The 23,024-nt window shown below is 37.3% G+C and overlaps 2 protein-coding genes across 2 annotated transcripts in view; one reads left to right on the top strand and one right to left on the bottom strand.

Moving 5' to 3' along the window:
- The first annotated feature begins 1,020 nt into the window (after positions 1-1,020).
- On the top strand, positions 1,021-18,374 carry epyc (epiphycan). Its single transcript, XM_046873846.1, has 7 exons — positions 1,021-1,165; positions 4,690-4,843; positions 11,757-11,934; positions 14,682-14,840; positions 15,193-15,395; positions 15,702-15,797; positions 17,779-18,374. Exons 2-7 carry the CDS (start codon positions 4,694-4,696, stop codon positions 17,947-17,949), a joined length of 957 nt encoding a protein of 318 aa, XP_046729802.1. The 5' UTR covers positions 1,021-1,165; positions 4,690-4,693; the 3' UTR covers positions 17,950-18,374.
- Positions 18,375-18,548: 174 nt separating this feature from the next.
- The window catches only part of si:dkeyp-38g8.5 (uncharacterized protein LOC568385 homolog), a 6,432-nt gene continuing 1,956 nt past the window's right edge, over positions 18,549-23,024 (bottom strand). The window contains exon 4 of the mRNA XM_046872509.1: positions 18,549-19,774. Coding sequence (XP_046728465.1) covers positions 19,082-19,774 — 693 coding nt within the window. The 3' untranslated portion in view covers positions 18,549-19,081. The remainder of the gene's footprint in view (positions 19,775-23,024) is intronic.

Raw genomic sequence — 23,024 nt, 5'->3', positions numbered from 1 at the left:
TCTTGTACTAAGTTTATTTGGGATTTTGTTTGAGTTTACTATTTAACCTAATTATTATATTATATTACATTTATGGCATTGGGCAGACATCCTTATCCAGAGTGACTTACAGTTATCTTATTTATACAACTGTGCAGTTGAGGGTTAAGTGCCTTGGTCAAGAGCTGACGAGTCGCAGCTTGGTGGGATTTCAACCCACAACCTTTCGGTCAGAAGAACATCTTACCTACTGCTCTACTATTTTTTCATACTACAAGATGGATCATGTAAAATAGTTGTTCAAATCTGATAAAAAAAGCTTATGTTTTATTCAAATTATACAGTATATGTGCTTTGTAGTACCAGGAGAGAGATGTGCTATATATATTGAATGAATTGACCAGATAAACAGATTTAAATCTAAAACAAAAATAGAAGGAATCATTTAAGTAATGCTGGCAGTGAGCTCGCTTTTGTTTCTGTCGAGTGTTGCATCTCTTGGCAGTGATTAACTGGCTCAGTGTTGGAGACTGGCTCTGTGAAGAGAGTGAAGGAAAGGCCTTCCTCCAGGTGGAGATTTCCTCCTGGTCCAGGACTAACAGAAGAGTCTGACAGAGGGCCCATTGTGCACCAGGGCCCGGTAGATCTGCACATTAAAGCAGCACATGCCTTACTTTCACCCCTGTGAAAAAAACTAAGACAAATATCTCATACTTAATTCTTATTCTCTTATTCAGGAAAAAAGATGAATGCTCTGCAGGGTGTTTCTCTGTGTATTTTGATTCCGCAGCAGGTTCTTCCTTTGTGTGTGTATGTGCATATGTGCATATATGTGTGTGTGTTGAGTGTGCCGTAGTGTGGTGTGGGCTGGGTGCTGCTGCTCATGCAGATGTGACCAAAACCAACCTCTCCCCTCTGCTCGGCCTCAGTGCCTACCTTTGCACATGCACTGCAGGTAGAGCACCCAGGGTCTAGAAGTTCACACACACTCACCCGCACACACATACACGTACACTCTCACACAACCCTATACACGACAATATACAAATACACACATACACACACACTCACACCCATTGCCCTTCTCAAAGCTACCGTGAGAGCTACCGTTACTCTGGGCAGGCCCACCAGTCCTGTGCCTGTCTGAGCTGGAGTTCAGGACCATCTGAGACAGCAGGAGACAAAGGTAAGTGTTCCATCAATCCTAGTTTTACTAGTGCTATGTAAAAATTGTTCATCACTTTTCACTATTTGATTTAATAACACAGATACTGGAGCTTATGCATGCCTGCTGTCTTAATATCCACCTCAAGGGAATTATTATGTTTTAGGCCTTGGGTTGGAGTTTTATGTTGTTTCTCCTGGTGATGTTTTAATATTACCATAATGTTATTTTATATTAGAATATAATATTCAGTTATTTTGCATACATTTTGCATATGTAATTAGTCATTCTGACGCTCCTAACAAACAGAGTATTTAAATATCACTTTGGGGAAAAACTTGCATATGTTTTAATATTAAGAAAATATAGAAAATGTAAAATGATGCACTTGATTGCTGAGCAATAATGTTTATTTGAGGAGAAAGAGTAACTATTATCAAAGCAAAAGAATCATTTAGCTATTTGTTCTATTTGCATATGCGCTGCACAAAATTTGTATTCAAGGCCAAAAAAAAAAAAAAAAAACCCAGACAACCTGATCGATTCTTATATCAGTTTCGAAGGTGTGCTGCAATGATTGGCAGAGGACATTGTAAAATCAATGAATATCTAAAGCTCGACCATGAGCCAAGGAAAACAAGCGCATATACACGCTATGTACACTAAACACACTCACAGGAGTGTATAAATGCCCAGCTGTGTGTAAAGCACAGTCCCTCTTTCAGTGTGTCCCTGCTGAGTTTGATGCTGTCAGAAAAAGGACACAGAAATGCCTCACTCTTCCTCGCAGAGGAGCAGAGTTGAAGATCCTGCACTTTCTGCCACGTCCTAAACTAATCATTTCTAGGAAAAAAAAAAGAAATCATCTTTTACAATCGGTGCTGTCATGAATTAAAAACCACAAGGAATCGTTTTATATGCGATCGCAAATCCAAAAACTGTAAAAAATAGCAAGTCAGTAGAGTCAAATGGACTGAAAGATCTGTATGTCTATCTATTAGAGTGTTACAGTCAAGTGTCAATGAGTCCATGGGATTTTTTTTTCTCCCCCTCTCAGCTCTGAGCTACCATCCTGTCCACAACCCCTGGTGGAATTTCGAGTATGAGTGCAGAGACAGATTGGGATATATGCTTATAAAGAAGCTCTGTCAAAGCTTTCAACTCCCTCTCTCTCTCTCTTTCTCTCACACACATACACACATCCACACATTCCCCTTCAACCAAATGTTCTCCATCTCACCTTGAGGACCAGAACTTCATCCAAATCCACATCGCCTTCTTCTCTGCTCATGCCTTTCCTCCCTTCTCTCTTCTTATTCACTTAGTTGTTCTCGGTTTAAATGGACCTCAGATAAGCTGATCCCGGTTTCACTGTCTTTCAAAAGCAGGATCTCGACGATACAATGCTGGAATAGATAAGGGCCCAGACATAGAACATATACACCAGCTTATAGTCCATGAATGCATAAAACTTTTCTCATTCTTCTATTGAATATATGAATGTTACACTTTGAGCATCAGTGTCTGTGTTACTGATATGGCACAAAAATAATGAACACTAAATCATAACAATGAATACCACATTGCTGTTGAATTCTGGATTCTGATTAGTCAGAGGGTGTCAGTTAATTATCTCTAATCGCACCTTTGAAGATTGTGCAGCAACTTACACAGGTCATTGTATGATGAAGGCTTTTTGTTGTTTACTATCAAAAAACATAAGCAACTGCGACCCAACAATTAAATTATCAGTAAATTATTCCGATTCTGAATATGGCAAGGTTTTTTGTACAGAAACCTACATTCATTTAGGAGTCAGGGGTTTAAACTCTGATATTGTCGAGTTGCCACTCTTGGGCCCTTTGAGAAGGCCCTTAACCCTCTGTGCTCCAGGGTGCTGTATCATGGCTGACCCTGTGCTTTGACCCCAGCTTCCTAACATCACTGGGATATGTAAAGAATTGTTTTTTTTACTCTGATGTAAAAGTAAATGTGATAAGTTTTTCCTATTATTAATATTATTATATTCAGACCAACAATAAGTCATGAAAATGCTGAACTCGTGTTGATTTCTGGGCTTTTCATGCAGTAATGCAAAAAATCAAATTTTGGATTCAGTGGATTTAAAATGACAAACGTCATATTTCCACTTATTGATTTCTAACCACAACAATATCATGAGTAAAAAAATACCTGATTGGTACAAAAAATTGTGCTTATGTGCTTATGCCTACACCACAAAAAGCCTTGCACAGCTGTAATAATTAAATCAGGTATTGAAAATTATATTGTATTGTATATACTTCTCTACATAGGCAAGTTATTGATCAATGGTTAGGATTTTGGACTTCAGACTAAAAGGTCATGAGTTCAAATCCTTGCACCACCAAGGCGCAACTAGCGGGCCCTCGAGCAAGGCCCTTAACCCTCAACTGCTCAGTTGTATAAATGTGATAAATGTAATTCTGCCAAATTTTTAAAATATTACCATTCAGATTGGTCAATATGGCGATGCTGAGAAATAGTCAGGAAGTGTAAAAAATATAAAATGTTATTGTTCGTATTGTAAAAACTTCAGTAGTTACTTAGACTCTGATTTAAATATGTTGAATTGCCAATATGGTCATTTTGTTGTTTGTTTTATCATGTTTTCAGTGTTTCGAGTTTTCAGTGTCAGTGCTTAGTAATGTTTAAACACTAACAGAAGGGTTTTTGCTTTGCATTTTCTAAGTAACATGACAATCTTTGTTTTTGGCTTTATTTACTTAAAAAAATGGTGAGGGAATGACTATTTCTAGCTGCTATAATATAAGTAATAATAAAAATATTTTGCAGATATTCCACAATGAACAAAGTAACTATTGAATTATTTAACGATATTCATTAATAAATAATTTTTCCTTTGGGATAAGCGGATCGAAGCAAAATAATACAGATTATAAATATGATTTTTTTTTTTCTATTTTCTATTTGTTACATGCATTGTATACACAATAAACACAGCTAATGAACAATAAAAAATTATAAGAAACTACGGCTAATATTTGGTTAGAACAGAAATCCACTATTTTGAATTTCGGATTTTTACAGTGAAACTAATAGGAGAGGTGTGTAGGCATGTGTCCAGGGCTTGAATTTAATAAAGCAGCCCTAGTCTTGGTGTCTTTTACTGGTATTGCTGGATTTGCTGTAAGATTTAGGTCATCAAATGCTGGGCAGGTTCATGAGGTCAAAGTTAAACTCTAGAACCATGAAGATGGATTTGGACTGTAATTAATATACACAGTTTGCTTTAATAACACAGGGCTGCATTTGCCATGCACAGTTTTGCATTCAAGCATCCAATAATAAACAGTACAATAACTTTGATGGATAACAATAATGGAATTATAATGAATGGACATTTAGTGTAACCCAGATGAGGATGGGTTTCTATCAATGTAAGCAAGTTTTTCCATTTTCACCACTGACTCACTTGAATTAAAAAAAAAATTTGAAGCAGCAGTTTGTATGCTCTTATTCATTCAGATATTTTGTTCTGACAGGTGGATGATAATGATGATGCCATGCAGGTTAGTTTTAGGACTCCTGGTCCTGAATTTGGTTCTGGCTTCACCCCCAAGATACACCCGACAAGTGGAGCCGGACAACTATGAGGATGTCGAATATTTTAATGAACTGACGACGGATGAACCTGAGGTGGGAAAGTGCATGTGCTATGGGTTGTGGGGTGAAAAGGTCTTAGATACTATATTGAAGATTTAAAATAATTATTGCTTATTATATTCAATATTAATTTAATTAATATGTAATTAATTTTATTACATTTTTACAACCTCGATTGCAATAGAGTTGGGACTCTGTGTAATTTGAAAATAAAAACAGCAATGCAATGATTTGAAAAATATAATAAATCCATATTTTATTCACAATAAAACCAAAAAATTTAAATTTTTAAAGTGAGGAAATGTATAATTTGAAGGGAAAAAAAAGCCCATTTTGAATTTGATGGCTGCAACATATCTCAAAAAAAGTTGCTATGGGGCAACAAAAGTCTGGAAAAAGTAAGTTTTATTCAAATTAAACAGTTGGAGAAACATTTTGCAACTAATGAGGTTAATTTTGGGTATAAATGTATCTTAGAAAGGTGGGGTCTCTCAAAAGTAATGATACTTTAATGGGTTGTACTTCATTACTTTTATCTAATATAAAATGTAATTCTCAAAAAGAAGAATTTGCTTGAGTACAAGTTGTTTGCTGTGTTTAGTATGGGTTCAATTCAAGACAAATCTTGAAAATCACATATTAAGAGATAATAATCAGTGTAATAATAAGTTACACAATTTTCCCAAAATCTTCCAGTATGCTTTTATGCTTTTTACGTTTGAGGTTGGGGTATGAAAAAATCTACCTGACAGTGAAAGAATACAAAATCCACACAAGGCCAACATTAGTCTTCAAAATCATTTTGAGATCAAAATCTTAACTTACTTTACAAAACTGACTGAAATACTAGCTGTACAAAATACATAATTAAAATGTATCCCCGTTCTGTCAAACAGCTGCTCTTGGGCCCTTGGGCAAGGCCCTTAACCCCCAACTGCTCAGTGAATGAATAAGATAATTGTAAATTACTACCAATAAAGGCATTTACTATCTAATCTACTACTGATTTACTATCAATGCCACAAATGTAAATAAGTAACAGCACAAGCAGTACTATACAAATCCAGTGAAATTATAATTTGGTACTTTTAAAGCTCTGCCAGAAGGTATGGGGGAAGGGCAATAGGACAGTTATGATGGACAAATAATTACTTGCATTTTTACCATAGTGCTGCTGAATTTCCAATTTGGATTGGTCATTTTCTATAACAGAAGTGCAGCAAATTTTATGTTAATGTATTTGTTGTTTCTTTAGTAACATAACACCAATACTTGTACTTGCATTGAGGAAGTATAAAATAGTAAATGTGGTGAAGACAAGCCGAGTTACTGTTGTTCTCAGAAAACAACACTGCTATAACATAAGTGATTAAATTTCACGGTCATTCTACAACATTAAATGTAACAATAAATGGATAAATGGAATGGTGAGTCATTGCTGTGGTATAAGAGGACAAACAGTCTAGGGTGTGCTGTTATAGGAAAACAATCTGCTTCATTATTTTCCTTATAACAGCTTTTCTTCTATTCTTAAATGTCTGTATTGTTCATACATTAAGAGGAAATAGGTTTGTACTGGGTGGCTACTTTTTTGTGTAAGAACAGAAATCTTAATTTTTTAATTCTTCATTTTGTTGATCTAATTAAAATGACCATATATGAATGACCAATATTTGTATATATAAAAAAGAGTGGTTCTTTTCATACTATATTAGTCGATTCAATTAGTTCACAGTTTGAATGAACGTATGAACATGTATTGTGCAGTTTTTCTACATTTTTGGTTGTGTAATACAGGTTTATTATCATCACTAAACTTATAATGTGAGTATAGTATTTTTTGTATAATCTGTACACAGATATTTACAGATAATTCTTTTGTTTTCCATTACTCCATTATAAAAGCTATGCCATAACTGAAGAGCTTTCTCTGAAACATGGGGAATCTAAAATATTTATAGTCTACCCATTTTTTTTCTGTTGGCTCACAATGTTATTTTGGCACACTGTAATGGAAAACTTGATATATCCATCTGTTTGGTCTTTCTTGCATGTCTTTGGTTTGGATGCATGCAAACTGTTTAAATGATTCAGATCCAAGTGTGATAAACAAAATTTGGTAAATGCTAGGATTAATTTATTAGGTGATCATTTGAAATATCACCATGGTCTCAGACTCAAACAGATTGTATGTATAAATTAGATGGTTAGGTTGGTTGGTTGGTTGGTTGGTTGGTTGGTTGGTTGTGAAGGATGAGGTTAATAGATGTATGAACCTGAAATTCGTATGAAACCATAGCAACAAGGTCAACATTATTTTTTCATAATTCTCATAAATCACACATGAGCTGATATACTTTTAAACTTCTATCTTTATTGACTATATATATATATATATATATATATATATATATATATATATATATATATATATATATATATATATATAGAAAACACCATTGTATTCAGGTCAGAATGAGAAACCTTTGTACAAGCTATATATATATATATATATATATATATATATATATATATATATATATATATATATATATATATATATATATATAGCTTGTACAAAGGTTTCTCATTCTTGGACCTGGAATACAATGGTGTTTTCTGTACCCATTGCAGCCTAAGTCAGTCTTATGGATTAGCTGAATAATTTAATTATTATTAGCTCAGTTATTATTATTATTTGTTATTATTATCAATGTTTTTCATGCAGTGAATCATCTATTCTAGTCTGTGGCAAAAATCAGGTAAAAACAAAAAAGAATTGTTATTTTAGATGCCAGTTTCTGATTTTCACCTCAGTTCATTTCAATCTTTGCTTTTAAAATCAATGTTACAATAATGATTTTCTAATAGACAAAACAAGAGCTTGATTCTTAAGCTACGGATATAGTAGAAACGTACAGTAGATTGCAGGATTGTACAGTATGGGTTAAAAATCCACTTTGAGAAATATTGACCGGTCACAACATGAAATATCTGTTTCAGTTTCCTGTTTTGATGAAAATGCAGTAGAAAGATAAAGAGAGAGAGAGAGAGAGAGAGAGAGAGAGAGAGAGAGAGAGAGAGAGGAAGGAAATTAGCATAGCATTTCATGTATTCATGTGCTCTTGTGTTATTCGGCTTTATCTTATTAGTAGCTCTTTGCATGTTTTGGCCTGTTTTGTGTGTAACATGGTTTAGCAGTAAATGGAACATTTCTGCTCCAGAGTGAGATATGCAGCCAGAAATTCACAGAAGTGCGTGTACACTTTGCCACGTCCTCTACTTACAAATTGATATAAACTGCTTAATACCAATCGTATTGTGTGTCTATGTCAAACCTACTTAAAAATCTATAAAACATTTTATGGCTACCAATCAGACATGATATTATGACCACCTGCCTAATGTTGTGTTGGTCCCCCTTTTGCTGCTAAAACAGTCCTGATCCGTCGAGCATTAATAGCATTAACTAGAGCTGCAGTTTTGGAGATGCTCTGACTCAGTCGTCTAGCCATCACAATTTAGCCCTTGTCAAACTCGCTCGAATCCTCATGCTTGCCCAGTTATCCTGCTTCTATATACAGTAATCCCCTGTTTTTCATGGTGGTTACGTTCCAAAACCTATCCCGCAATTTAATGGACGCACCCCAAAAATATTTTTTTTTGGATACGGCACTGTAGTGAATTTACATTTTACTTCATTTTATAATTAATAATTATATTTATATCAATTAATTTTATTATTTCAACATAAAACTCCATAATTCCCTATACGTTTTTTAGTCTAAAAAGTCGAACTGTGTATATGGTTTATATATACTATTATAAAATAGCTAGCTCCGGTCCACTAAACTGTTTGGACGACCGGTGTACGACATGTGCCTTTATTTTGTATGATCGCACTTTTAATTGTGTTTTTCACTATGGTTGTGTAGCTTCTTAACTTAACAATTCCACTTCCTAGTTCAAAACCACATTCGAATGCTTCAGTAAATCAGCCAATGAAATAAAGTCACAAACATGCCTTAGATATTCCAAACCCAGATTCTTTAACACGAATCTAGTCTACTTTAACTTGTAGACTAGCAGGCTAGTTTTATTGCTAGCTTGCGGTGATAATAAAAGAAAAAACAAAGGAATAAAAACGTGCTTTCTCAAAGTTAAACACAATGACAATTGTGTGACTCATTCTGACCACTGGTCTTTGTCTTTTTGCTCATAACACTCTTGAGTTGTATAAACCCACATTATCTCAGTGATTGGAACAGACTTTCCCAGCTGCATATGAGGATTTATATTACATTACAGCATATATAATGAGTTCGCGTCTGTGCATGTGCTGGCTGCAATGTGTTGGTTCTTTGGCTTATTTTAGCCTTCTTTTTTTTTTTGCTTCTCGTCCCCACGCAGATGTGTGTGTGCTTCAATTTAGAGTAGGTCGGCGGAATGTGTGTGTGTGTGTGGGGGAATTGCTCTGGGGTTGATGGTCAGGAGGTGGGGTAGATTTTGAGCTTGCACAGAGTCAGGCCTTGTTGCTCCTCAAAAGCATTTGGGTGTCATTACACTGAAAGTTCACTTATACTTATTAAACACTTGCTTAACCCTGAGCAGTGGTTGTATGTGGACTGTATGTGGTTATTATAATTCTCATAACTTGTCTTAATCACACAGCCTGAGGAAAGTAGTATTTTTGTGACTTTTTTCTCAATGAGAAAGCTTTGCTTCTTGGTACTTTGTGCAAAATGAAGCGCTGTACAGGGATTAGGATTTTCAGCCTCCATGTATGTCTTGGTTCCACAAGGACCATTCGCATGCTGATGATAGAATGAGAGAGGGTTTGTGTGTGTGTGTGTGTGTGTGTGTGTGTGTGTGTGTGTGTGTGTGTGTGTAAGAGAGAGAGTGAGGGGGCATATATTGCAGAGCGTGGTTTAGGGGCGCCACATTCTGGTTTGTGGTGTAAATGCAGACAGAAACCTGAGTTGGATCTTATTTCTATTAAATTATTTTTGACTTTTACACTAATGCATTTTAAACCATTTACTTGCAGGACAATCCACTGCTTTTCTTTTGACCCATCCAGCCATACCTCACATCCTAATCTTATAAAAATCACTGCATTGTCGAGTTGTATTAATCCTAACCTGTAGAGACAAGTAGACATATAAGCAATTTTTTATGTCTTAGAGATGTCTAAAGAAGCCTATCAGAAAGGGCTACACATATAAGTACGTATATTTTTTTAAAAATTAAGTAAGTACAGAAGTTAATTAATGACTGACTAAATGAATATTCATTCATTAATATAATAAATGTGTTTTATTTCAGAAAAAGAATAGTTAACAAAACAAAAATAGCTTAAATTAATTGTATTAATACTATATTAAGTCTATTAATGGAATGAATCCTATATATAAGTCTATGTACGTGCGGTGTAAGTATCAATAATAATAATAATAATAATAATAATAATAATAATAATAATAATAATAAAAATAAAAAAAAAAATAATTCAAAATATCAAAATGCTCAATATAAAAATTATTAAAAAAATAATAATAATATGACATTTAAGAATGACTAAATAACCAAAACATAAAAAAAAAAAAAACTCAAAAATCCTGCTTAGAAATAAAACTGTTTGCACAAGCAGACACCTGGAATGAAAAACATTTGCTATTCCAAAGATTAGATGTGACATCGTAAAAGTGTCCACCAGCGTATAATTTACAGTTATCCCTAGGTGGTGATAATAAACCTGCCTCAGCTGAGCAAAGTGTTTAAGATGGGTTTAAGCATTCCAAACGATCAGGAAGAAATACCAAGGATCAAATTATTAGAGAGTTGTGTAAATTGAGTATATATATATATATATATATATATATATATATATATATATATATATATATATATATAAATTAATAAAACTATGGAGTGACATAATTCAGTGCTCATTGCTGAGATGAGCTGGAGGCCACCTGTGGAAAATTAAATTGATTAGACATGATTTGGAACGCACACCCCTCTCTATAGAAGGCATCATAGCTGATAATGCATATCAGAGCAAAAACCAAGCCATGAGGTTAAAGGAACTGCCTGCAGAGTTTAGAGACAGGATTGTTGCAAGGCACAGATCTGGGGAAAGCTATAAACAATTTCTGCTGCACTGAAGATTCTCAAGAAGATGGTCCCATAGATATGCAGAGTTCCATAAATCCTGTGTGAGGATGAGACAAAGATCCAGAAGAGCAATGATCAATACAGTCCTTCACTGAGCTGGGCTTTATGGCAGAGTGACTAAACAGAAAACAAGATTGAACTGTTTGGCCTCAATTATAAATGTTATATCTGGAGGAAACCAGGCACCACTCATCACCTGGCCAAAACCATCCCAGCATTGAAGCATGTTGGTGGCATGAAGTGTGCAAGTATTTTTATGCTGTAGAGCCTTGGCAACTGGTCAGGGTTGAGGGAAAGCTAAATGAAACAAAAGTGTGGAGATATCCTCAATGAAAATGTGTTCCACAGTGCTCAGGACCTCGGACTGGGCCAACAGCAACCCTAAGCACACAGCCAAGACAACACCGGAGTGGTTTAGGGATGACTCTGTGAAAGTCCTAGAGTGGCCCAGCCAGAGCTCTGACTTGAACCTAATGAACTTCTCTGAAGACACTTGAAAATGTCTGTCCCCTGATGGTCCCCATCCAACCTGAGCCAGACTGAGAGGATTTGCAAAAAAGAATGGCAGAAAATCCACTCAGTCCAGGTGTGCAAGGCTTGTTGCGTCATATGCAAAAAGGCTATAATTGCTGCCAAATGTGGTGCAGCAAATGTGGTGCAGGTTTGAATACATATGTGCACGTGATATTTCAGGATAAATCTTTTTTTTTTTCATCTTCAACAAAAATTCAACATTAAACTTACCTTTTCTTTTCCTAATTTTCTGTAGAAAGGGGTTAACCCTGTGTTCCCATATGAGGACATTGAACCTGCACCTGAAGCCTCACTAGAGGAAGAGGAAGAAGAAAAGGAACAGGAAATTAAACATGAATTACCAATAACACCTTCATTCATCCCATCCGGCTCTGGTGTACCGGATGTTTTGATGGGGCCAAACACTCAAGGAGGTCTGTATTACACTAAACCAATCAGACAGACAAACACATCAAATAATGTCTTACCAACATTTAACGACATAAAATTGCTTAATATCCATTTAACTAGCAGTTTGATTGGTTAAATGTTTTTTTTTTATAAGTCTGTAACCCGCTTTCTTACAATGCATCACCTAAACCATCACCTAAACCATCATCTCTAACTGTCTAAAATGAATAATTGTCATCATGCAGTTCTAATCAGTTTCTTAACACCTAATCTTGTCTCTAACAAGAGAAAGAGCTGCGTCTGACGCCCACTGAAACCCTTCATATCTCTGGAGACTCTTTGGGTTCTGGGAGTTCTGGAGCTTCAGGGATTTTTGAAAAGATTCCTGGTACTAGGGAATACCATTCTAGGGACACTCTGGGTTCTGGAGGTTCTGGGGGCTTGAGTTCTGGAGGATTTGCTGAAACAAACTCTGGACATATTAGTTCTGAAGGCTCGGTAGACCTTGGCTCAGGAGTCTCTGGAGACCTTGTTTCGGGAGTATCTGGAGAACTTGTTTCAGGAGTATCTGGTGACCTTTCTTCTGGAGTATCTGGTGACTTTTCTAGTGTCTCTGGAGACTTTGTTTCTGGGGCCTCCGGAGACTTTGTTTCTAGTGTCTCTGGAGACTTTGTTTCTGGGGCCTCTGGAGACTTTGTTTCTAGTGTCTCTGGAGACTTTGTTTCTGGGGCCTCTGGAGATATTGTTTCTGGAGTCTCTGGAGACATAGTTTCTGGGGCCTCTGGAGACTTTGTTTCTGGAAACTCTGGACACATAGTTTCTGGAGTATCTGGAGACTTTGTTTCTGGAGTATCTGGTGACTTTGTTTCTGGAGTCTCTGGGGACTTTGTTTCCGGAGTATCTGGGGACTTTGTTTCGGGAGTGTCTGGGGACTTTGTTTCCGGAGTATCTGGGGATTTTGTTACTGAAGTCTCTGGAGAATTAATCCCTGGTGTCTCTGGAGACTTTTATTCTGGAGTATCTGGGTCCTTTGCTTCTGGAGTCTCTGGAGACTTTGTTTCTGGAGCCTCTGGGGACTTTGTTTCTGGGGTCTCAGGGGACTTTGGCACTGGACCTTCTGGGGATATTGTTTCTGGAGACTCTGGGGACTTTGGCTCTGGACCCTCTGGGGACATTGTTTCTGGAGACTCTGGGGACATTGTTTCTGGAGACTCTGGGGACTTTGGCTCTGGAGACTCTGAGGTCTTTGGCTCTGGAGACTCTGGGGACTTTAGCTCTGGAGACTCTGGCTCTGGACCCTCTGGGGATTCACAGGAAGAAATAATACTGACTACTGACAAAGGTCAGTACTATAGACCATAGTGAAAACTGCATTCTGTAGACCTACATCCTGTGTAGTCCATATTGTAGAATGCGTTTGAGTTTCACTATGGGTTGACTAGTCATCTTGCTGGCCACATGAACAGATTTAATTTTGATAATTAACTTTTTATTAGAATTTTACTGTGAAAATTGGAATCGTACTGTTAGGCCTCTAGTGCTACAGTGTTATGGGACTCTAAATGATCTCTTACCGAATCACATTGTCTTTACCAAGTGGAGGAGTTCACCATTACAGTTACCACTGGCCCCGAAGAATTCAAAGAAGGGGATTCTGAGGAATCAGGGAATTATTCGTTGCCTAATACTCCATGGCCTCCTGAGGAATCTGGGCTTCCTGATGGAGGGGTAACAACAATAATTCCAATTGTAACGGAAGGTTAGTATTTCACTTGCTCTGAAGAAATATTTCCAACTTGGTAGCACAACAGTCTGAGCGCTCCAGAGTCATAGGCAGCCAACAGGCATATTTTGGGTCATTCAAATAACTTTCATCAAGTATTACTCACACATTTACTACATAGCACTTATACACAACATTCTCCTCTTCTCACAAACCTTCGTGCTTCATTTAACTGGCTGTGATGGGTTAAATGTGTGTTATTTGTGTCCAACTCAAGATCATCATTGCTCACTTTATCTCTTTGTCAAACCCTGTGCTAATCCTTCTCCTAACATCCTAACCTTGTGTGTAACAAGAGGAGGAGCCTGTTGTCATCACCCAGACCCCACCCCAGGAGGGGACTGACAGTACAACAGGTTCAGGGCTAGATGCTAGCCCTGAGCCTGATACTGAGGTCTTTGAAATTGATGTACAAGGTTAGTGTCCTACCTGTTTGTTGTGCATTAAGATCAACCAACTTACATACTGTAAATTACAAAAACCAGATAGACCTTAAAAGAATGAAAAGAATATTCCACTTAAGAGATATGCACACTAAGGTTGGTATGGTTGGCACACTTCCATTATAACATAATGTCCTATGTTTTAAACTTTATGTTGTATACATTTATTTATTGGAACATGTTTTTAAAACTGTTCATAATCTCAGAATGTTATGCAGTTGTTTAAAATATAGAGAGCAGATTACATCATTCATATTAGAATGTGGCTCAAATTAGCATTCATCCAACTAGCATTGTCACTTTTTATATTGATTCTTAGTGTAGGACTAATTCTTTTGAAAAGTGGTCCACTCAGATTTCCCCACCTCCCAATACAAACATGCTTACTATTAATTTATATTGCAATTGCATTGAACTGAGGAATCCCTTGACTTAGCTACTGCAGGATAATTGTTTCTTCAATGGCATTTTCAACTCATATTCATGTGTCTTTTATGTGTGTGTGTTTTTTTTTGTGAACACCATGTACTGGTTTGGTGGCAAGGTATGCCCACCTGTATACTGTGTACCTGCTTGGGAGGATCTGTGTACTGTGATGATGTGAAGTTGGTGAACGTGCCTCCTCTTCCCAAAGATACCACTCACTTCTACGCCCGCTACAACAGGATCACTAAGATCAACAAATCAGACTTCGCTAACATGAGTAGGTTTAAATGCTAATGAGTACGGCTGGGCAAAATGACTATAGGAGTCAATATTGTTATATTGTGTATTAATGACATTTTGAAGAGTTTCTTTAGAATTGTGGACATGCTCAAGTAAATTGCATAACGGTTACAGTATTTAGTCAACAGAAACATTTTTTTTTACTTGTTTAGTTTTTCATGTTTGTGTCCACTTTGTTAGCAACCTGTGGCTAATGTAAATATCAAGAAGCTGGAGTTATTTTATAATCAACAATTTGATTTATACAGTTTTCTACGTTGACTCTTGACTTCTCTGCAAACGTCCTGTCTCCGTCTCTGAAACATATTTTTTTGCTCTTGGTCATAAAGACAAACTGAAGCGGATCGATCTGACAAGCAACGGCATCTCCAAGATTGAAGACAGCGCCCTCTTCGGCCTGCCTGCTTTACAGGAACTGGTAATACGAGAAAACAATGTGGCTCAACTCCCAGCACTGCCAAAGACCATGACCCTTGTTGATGCCAGTCACAACAACCTGGGCAGAACTGGCATCCAACATGAAGCCTTTAAGGTGAGAGGGAAAGAAACAAAGCTTTAGCTGTTGTGGGTGTTTTGTAAGTTGTAACTAATAGATACTTGTAATGGTTTGCTTTGTATACAATAAGTACTTTACAATACAATAACTATTTTGCTATAACAGCATGTCTGGGATCTTTCTTTTCTTATATACTGTATATGATATTTCTGTAACCAAACATGACCAATGAATCTTCTTAGGTATGAGATATCCTTGATGTTTGTGTTAGCACAAGATATACAAGGATATTTGTTTGTAATTTTGTACATGTGAAATGATCTGTCTGTTCTTGCATTGTAGGACATGACAGGATTACTTTACCTGTACCTGACCGACAACAGGCTTGATCACATCCCCATTCCTCTGCCTGAGAGTCTGCGATCTCTGCACCTACAGGTACTTGCACTCCCACCTCACTGCTGCCCCCTTGTGTACACTCCATGTGACAGTGGTGGTTTTGTCTCCTTTTTATATTTTTAAGCCAGTGTGATATTTATCCTTCTCACAACATTTTTTCCCCCAATAAATAGACAGAATACCAGACATAGAAAACCACTTTCTCACTTGATTTACAATATTAGAAACATTTAATGACATTTTTCATGTTTTAATATAAGAATCTATACACAGTAACTTTTTAATAATGTGTTATAGTACTGTTACTAGGAATAAATCATCCCCAGTAAATAAAAACCCCTTTCTCTTTTATATTTTATTTTATTTCTGTATGTAATTCATCAAATATTCAGTGATAAATATTATGTATCATGAAGGTGTTTTTCCAACTAAGAATTGCAATTAGTTTTTGTTGCTTTTGTTGTAATGTCTGCACCTACATACAGGTAAAAATTATTTGAAATTTTATTTTTATTTATTATTTGATTTAGATTTGCGCTACATGTGTTTTCCAAAAAACTCACACCATTGATTCGAAGCCTCAGCGTCAAAGTCCAGACCCCCACAGTCCAAACTAAACAATATAATGACATTTATTTTCATCATAATTCATCATTTGAGGTCAAATTGAACACTTTTCTGGTTTCACAACATTTTGAACTCCTCATCAGCTGGTTGAAGCTCAACACTGAATGGAACAGTTCTTTCTGTAAATGACTGGCATCAAGTTGTCATCAATTCACAAACATTTAAAGAGCTCAATGGGAAAAAGCCAGCCAGTATTAATTTACATTCGCTATTTATTCCATTCGTGCTCTTTTTTTCCTGCAGTATTTATAAATGTTGACAGGATTTTGTGTTGAGTGTCGACTCAAGTTTTCCCTTTTAAGTGGAAAGTTCAGGAATGAAGCTCTATGGCTCTAATAACACATTTAGATACATTCGATTCGATTTTTATTATATTTTATACACTTCAGTACATGCAATATTATGTATAAAAAGAGTATGCATGAGGTCGTGAGTAGAAAGTATCTCAGTGCAAATGACACAGTTATTATAAAGCGAATATAAAGGTGCATTGTGCAGAAGAATTGAGATCTGTGCAGTTGAGGGTTAAGGGAATTGCTCAAGGGCCCAGCAGCATGGGATTTTAGGTGCTGGGATTTGAACTTGAGACCTTCCACTCCAAAATCCAGTGCCTCAACCACTATGCTACCTCCAATTAAAATGTCCAGAGACCAACAGGTGACTCTCCATACTTTACTTATACAATAATGTGCAAAGAGGGAAGGTGGAGAAGGAGGTATAAGTCAAGTAGCAAACGACAAATGACAAAGAGGCATTTTTTTTACATCAAAATGCCGTTTTTCAGACGTATCTGAATTAGTGTTGACTTATCCTGTGTAAAAAAAATGATGGTTTGACACTTCCAAATTTGATTGCACAAAATATAAATATCAGAGCAATACGAGTTTAATGATGTGCTATGATTGAATGTGGCCTCGTGGGATACCGATGAGTGTGTGGAGGTGTGTTACTTGGGGTTGCTTAACAATATGTTGTTAAAAATAATGATGTTATTAAAGATGTTATTATTCTCAAAAAGCACATCCTGAGCTGTTTTATTTTTATTACGCATTTATGGTTTTTAGTGTTTTTATCCTTTTATAGTTACATTTACCGCATTTCTAATATCTTATATATACAACTGAGCAGTTATGGAACAAGGGCCTTGCTCAAGGGCCCCAACAGTGGCATCATGATGCGTAGGGTTTAAACACAAGATGTTCGGATCAGAAATCCAACATCCACTGAGCTACCATGTTACATTTAATAAAGGCTTACAGGAAAATGCTGAGAGAAAAAAAATCACGATACAAATAACTGCATCGTTTATAATCTGTTCATATTTTTATAGAAAATGTATTATACAAACAAGGTCATTCATATGAACCTCTGCATGCTTCCTTGTTTTCCCCAGAACAACAACATCCAGATGATACACGAAGACACGTTCTGCAAACGAAACGACTTGAACTTCTTGCGGATGGCGCTGGAGGATATTCGCTTGGATGGCAACCCTGTCGTCCTCAGCAGAACTCCACAAGCTTATGTGTGTTTGCCACGTATTCCTATTGGCGCCCTTTTTTAAACACACACACATATACACACAACTACAGATATACACCACAACCTCTGAGTTTCCAACTGTTTTTTTTTTTTTTTTACTTTGGGCTGGAGTAAACACTTGTATGAATGGCTGTCTTATACAAGACACACACACACACACACACACACACACACACACACACACACACACACACAAACACACACACAGTTAACTGGTTCCTTTCAGTTAATTTCTTCCCCCTACATGTGCAATATACACACATCATCTGACACGTTGAAATGTTAAAAATACGAGACGATGTGCGAGTGAATATTTAAGAACGATTAAATGCAAAAAATCTGGAAAAAGAATTAAAAATGTAATTAATAAAAATTGGAAATTACAGATGCAAATCTAAACATCACCCTTTTAATTTTATTATTATTATTATTATTATTATTATATATTTTTTGGACTGACAATGATAACCAGACAAATGAAGTGTTTTGTAAAATAATAAGAATAATTCTAATAAATGACATTAATATACAATATTCATAGAATTGTTTTTTTTTTTTTTTTTGCAATCTGTTTAGTGTAAAAAAGACAACAAAATAAAATCAGTCACAGCTGGTGCTCGCTGAATTTTTGAAAGGTAAAATTTATTACTCAATGCAATAAAAGAAGCATCAACATAAACATTTTTTGTTGTAAAGTCTGTATTGTAATATAAAAAAAAAAATAATAATCCAGATTCCCCCTCCCCCTCCCCCGCAACATGAAATACAATATTTGGTATCGAATTAATCAAAAACATTTTTTTTGTCCATGTGGAGGGGCAAAGAGGGTCTTCAAGTGAACACTGTTGTACTGTGTTAGGGTCGAGAGATGCTTAACATGGTTCATGTGTGCTTTGTATGCAAATACCACAATTGAATAAAAGTTGTTTGAATGACCTCTCCAAAACAGAGGTGGCTTAAGGTTTTTTTTTTGACAGCCTAACTGAGGAGAACTCTAAAGCTCAGATCCTGAACACGTCTCGGACACGTCTGCCATTCACATCAGTAGGATACCACCAAACGAAAAGAAAATAATTAAGCATGGTAAATCATACAGTATCATCCGCGATAAAACAAAACAAAAAAAAAACCCCACTCAGATTCACAAGAAGCTTTCAGAAGTTCTCGATCAACTTCTCAAATAAATCGAGGAATTTCTGTCTCCTCTGTACGGATGCCAGCTCTATTTCTCCTTCCTCCATTTTCTCGGGTCCTTCCTGATTGTCGATCGTGTCTCCTCCGATGCCTGCTCTCTGTCTCTCCAATGCTGCTCTGTCTCTCTCCAGCCGAGCTCTCTCTCTGTCCATCTCGGCCCTCTTCTTCTCCAGCTGAGCGCGCTCGTGCTCCACGGAGGCTCTGTCCCTCTCCACTGCGGCTTTCTCCCTCTCCAGAGACGCTTTGTCCCGGTCCAGAGCGGCCAGCTCCCTCTCCAAGCCGGCTCTCTCTCTGTCCAGGACCATCTTCTCTCGCTCCAGCACCATCCTCTCGCTCTCGAGAGCCGAGCGGTCGCTATCGAACAGCGCCCTCTCGTGGTCCGTATCGTCCCGGTCGCTTCCCAGGTCTCGTCCCATGTCGCCTGAGAGCCCCGTGTCTTCTCCGTCCACTAGGAGCTCGATGTCGCTGCGGAACGAATCGCGGCCTCGTCGCCGGGGTTTGTCGGGCCGGTAGTCGCTGTCCTCACCCAGAGACATGGTGGACACCATGGCCTCGCTGTCGTTCAGCCTGCCCTCCATGGCGTCCTCCATTAAGGAGAACCACTGCCAGTTGGTTGGGTTCACCGTGATGCCTGGTGGGGGGTTCTTCATTTCCTATCAGAGGAAAGACAATTATTTTTTTTAAAATTATAAAATTGCTCTTTAATATATTTCACGACACTTCAGTGTGTATCCGGATTAATTCGGGTTGAATAAACCGATCCTTTATATGGCTCAGGAATTATGAATCCTTGTCTTCATTTACTCAGATTACTTGAGTCCTTGGTTATCTTGCTACTAACAACATATATAAATTGTAAATTAGGCCATTTAGTTGTTCTAAGTTATTGTTAGAAAGGTAACAAGTAGCTGACTGAGTTAGTCAGAAACACAAAAGACACAAAAGGTTTCACAGGTCCTATAGGTGCCCTGGCTGATCCACCAGAACCGTGAGATTCAGCAGATCCGTCAGACGAGATCAGCCGGACCGTGGATCGTATCGGCCAGATCCAGGAATTTTTTTTATTGAACATGTTGAACAGGATATACATATACAATGCCACTAATGCGTGCAGATTACGAAATATTAAGCAGGGCACATATACAATATAAATGCAAAGTACCAATAATTTTACATTTATTCCTAAAAAGCAAATAAATTTGAATTAAGAAAAGTGTAAATTGTGGTCTCTTCATTCCTTTTAAATATATCAAGCTCTTTTATTATTTCAACAAGTTTCTGGGCCTTTATATTTTTTTTTTAAGGGTCCAGGGCACTTGAGTGGGATTCTTGAGTCTGAGGTTTTGGTGAATTCTAAGGACTTCGTGAGTGCCCTCTAGTGGAATTCCATTGCAAAATCAGGCAGAATTCCTGCTGAATCGAGTGACTCGAGTGAATCGGTTCACTGAGTGATGCAGAAGGAGTTGAATCTGTAAATGGATTCGGATTTCTCATTTCTGGTTATAAGCTAGTAAATACAGTTGTGTTCAAAATTATTCAACCCCCAATGCTGTAAATGGTTTTAGGGAATTTAGTGTACATTTGTAATTGTATTCAGAATGAAATCCTACAAGGACTTCTTAAAGAACCATATGCAACTAAAATGACATCAATTAGTTTTGTAATACAGTAGTAAATGTTTCTTTTGTGAATTCTTCATTGACATAATTATTCAACCCCTTAAAGACTACCACTCTGAAGAACAGAGGTTCAATGAAGTGTTTTCAATCAGGTATTGAAAACACCTGTGGATATCAGGGAGCAGCAATAAAGCCTAATAAGCACCAATTAGGCAGCTTTAAAATGACTGTGATACTCAGCTCCTTCTAGACATTTACTGGTGTGGTTACAAACATGGTGAGGTCAAGAGAATGGTCCAGGAAGACAAGAGAACAGGTGATTACTCTTCACAGGAAGGGCAATGGCTATAAGAAGATTGCAAAGATGTTAAACATACCAAGAGACACCATAGGAAGCATCATTCGCAAATTCAAGGCAAAGGGCACTGTTGAAACGCTACCTGGTCGTGGCAGAAAGAAGATGCTGACTTCGACTGCTGTGCGCTACCTGAAGCGTAGAGTGGAGAAAAGTCCCGTGTGACTGCTGAGGAACTGAGAAAAGATTTGTCAGATGTGGGTACTGAAGTTTCTGCTCAGACAATACGGCGCACCCTGCGTAATGAAGGCCTCCATGCCAGAACTCCCAGGCGCACCCCCTTGCTGTCCCCAAAGAATAAGAAGAGTCGACTGCAGTATGCCAAAAGTCATGTGGACAAACCACAGAAGTTTTGGGATAGTGTTCTGTGGACTGATGAAACAAAATTAGAACTGTTTGGGCCCATGGATCAACGCTATGTTTGGAGGAGGAAGAACAAGGCCTATGAAGAAAAGAACACCTTGCCTACTGTGAAGCATGGCGGGGGGTCAATCATGCTTTGGGGCTGTTTTGCTTCTGCAGGTACTGGGAAGCTTCAGCGTGTGCAAGGTACCATGAATTCTCTTCAGTACCAGGAGATATTGGATGACAATGTGATGCAGTCCGTCACAAACCTGAGGCTTGGAAGACGTTGGACCTTTCAACAGGACAATGATCCCAAGCATACCTCCAAGTCCACTAGAGCATGGTTGCAGATTAAAGGCTGGAACATTTTGAAGTGGCCATCGCAGTCACCAGACTTAAATCCGATTGAGAACCTCTGGTGGGACTTAAAGAAAGCAGTTGCAGTGCGCAAGCCTAAGAATGTGACTGAACTGGAGGCTTTTGCCCATGATGAATGGGCGAAGATACCCGCAGATCGCTGCAAGACACTTGTGTCAAGCTATGCTTCACGTTTAAAAGCTGTTATAACTGTAAAAGGATGTTGTACTAAGTACTAAGATTGAATGTCACTTGGGGGTTGAATAAAACTGATAATGATGTGAGCTCAGAAAAGACATTTGTGGTTATTTCATTATAAATGTTATGTTATATTTGTCTGACCTACACGTGCCTCTTTGATTTAATTGTAAGCAGGATGACTGAATGATCATAATCAATGTCAAACCGACCAAAACAATCAATTTCAGTGGGGGTTGAATAATTTTGAACACAACTGTATATGAAGCTAGTACAGCCTCCTTTGCTGAATTGTACAGTTTGGCTGATTTTCCCGGTCTCTCATGGAGAGTACAATAGATTAAAAAAACTTATAGGAAATCGTTTTTATGGAGTTTTATGTTGAAATAATGAAACGTATTATTAAAAATATTATTATTAATTATAAAATGAAGTAAAATGTTACAGTACAGTACTGTATACATACAATAAACGAGGGATTACTGTACTATTATGGACAAACCCAGAAAACAATGTGAGAGACGGGTTAATTATATATATTTTTATATATATCTAAATTGATACTAATCCACATTTCCACCCGGATCTGATCCCGGCTCGAAATCATACACAAAGAGTAAAGCAGTGCAGTACGATTACATTTATATGAATAAATTTAAATAAAAAATGATGCGAGAATACGAGCATCACTAATAACGAAGCTGCTTGTGCACTTTTTGTCGTATTTCCCATTTCGCCGGTTTCCTTTTCCGATTCTTCTCACACCTTAGGAATGCCATTCAAAACTCCTCCGTTCGGCTCAATAAGCTGCTTATTACTAGTGCATTCGTTTAAAACGCTCGTTACGTTTTCCTTCAGCTGTCTTTGAACCGATCAACTCATAAAAACAACTTTACAATGTTGCAGTAATCAACACGCGGCATCGTTTTATTTGGTAAAAACCAAATCGAGTATATGATATGAAGTGAGGGAGGAGCAGCAGGATACATCACAGGAGAGTAAATCTGGATTAGACTGGGATCGTAAAAA

Source organism: Silurus meridionalis, chromosome 18, assembly GCF_014805685.1.
Source record: "Silurus meridionalis isolate SWU-2019-XX chromosome 18, ASM1480568v1, whole genome shotgun sequence".
NCBI classification, from domain to species: domain Eukaryota; kingdom Metazoa; phylum Chordata; class Actinopteri; order Siluriformes; family Siluridae; genus Silurus; species Silurus meridionalis.
The sequence above is the reverse complement of the archived record's forward strand: the minus strand, read 5'-3'. Positions and strand labels throughout refer to the sequence as shown.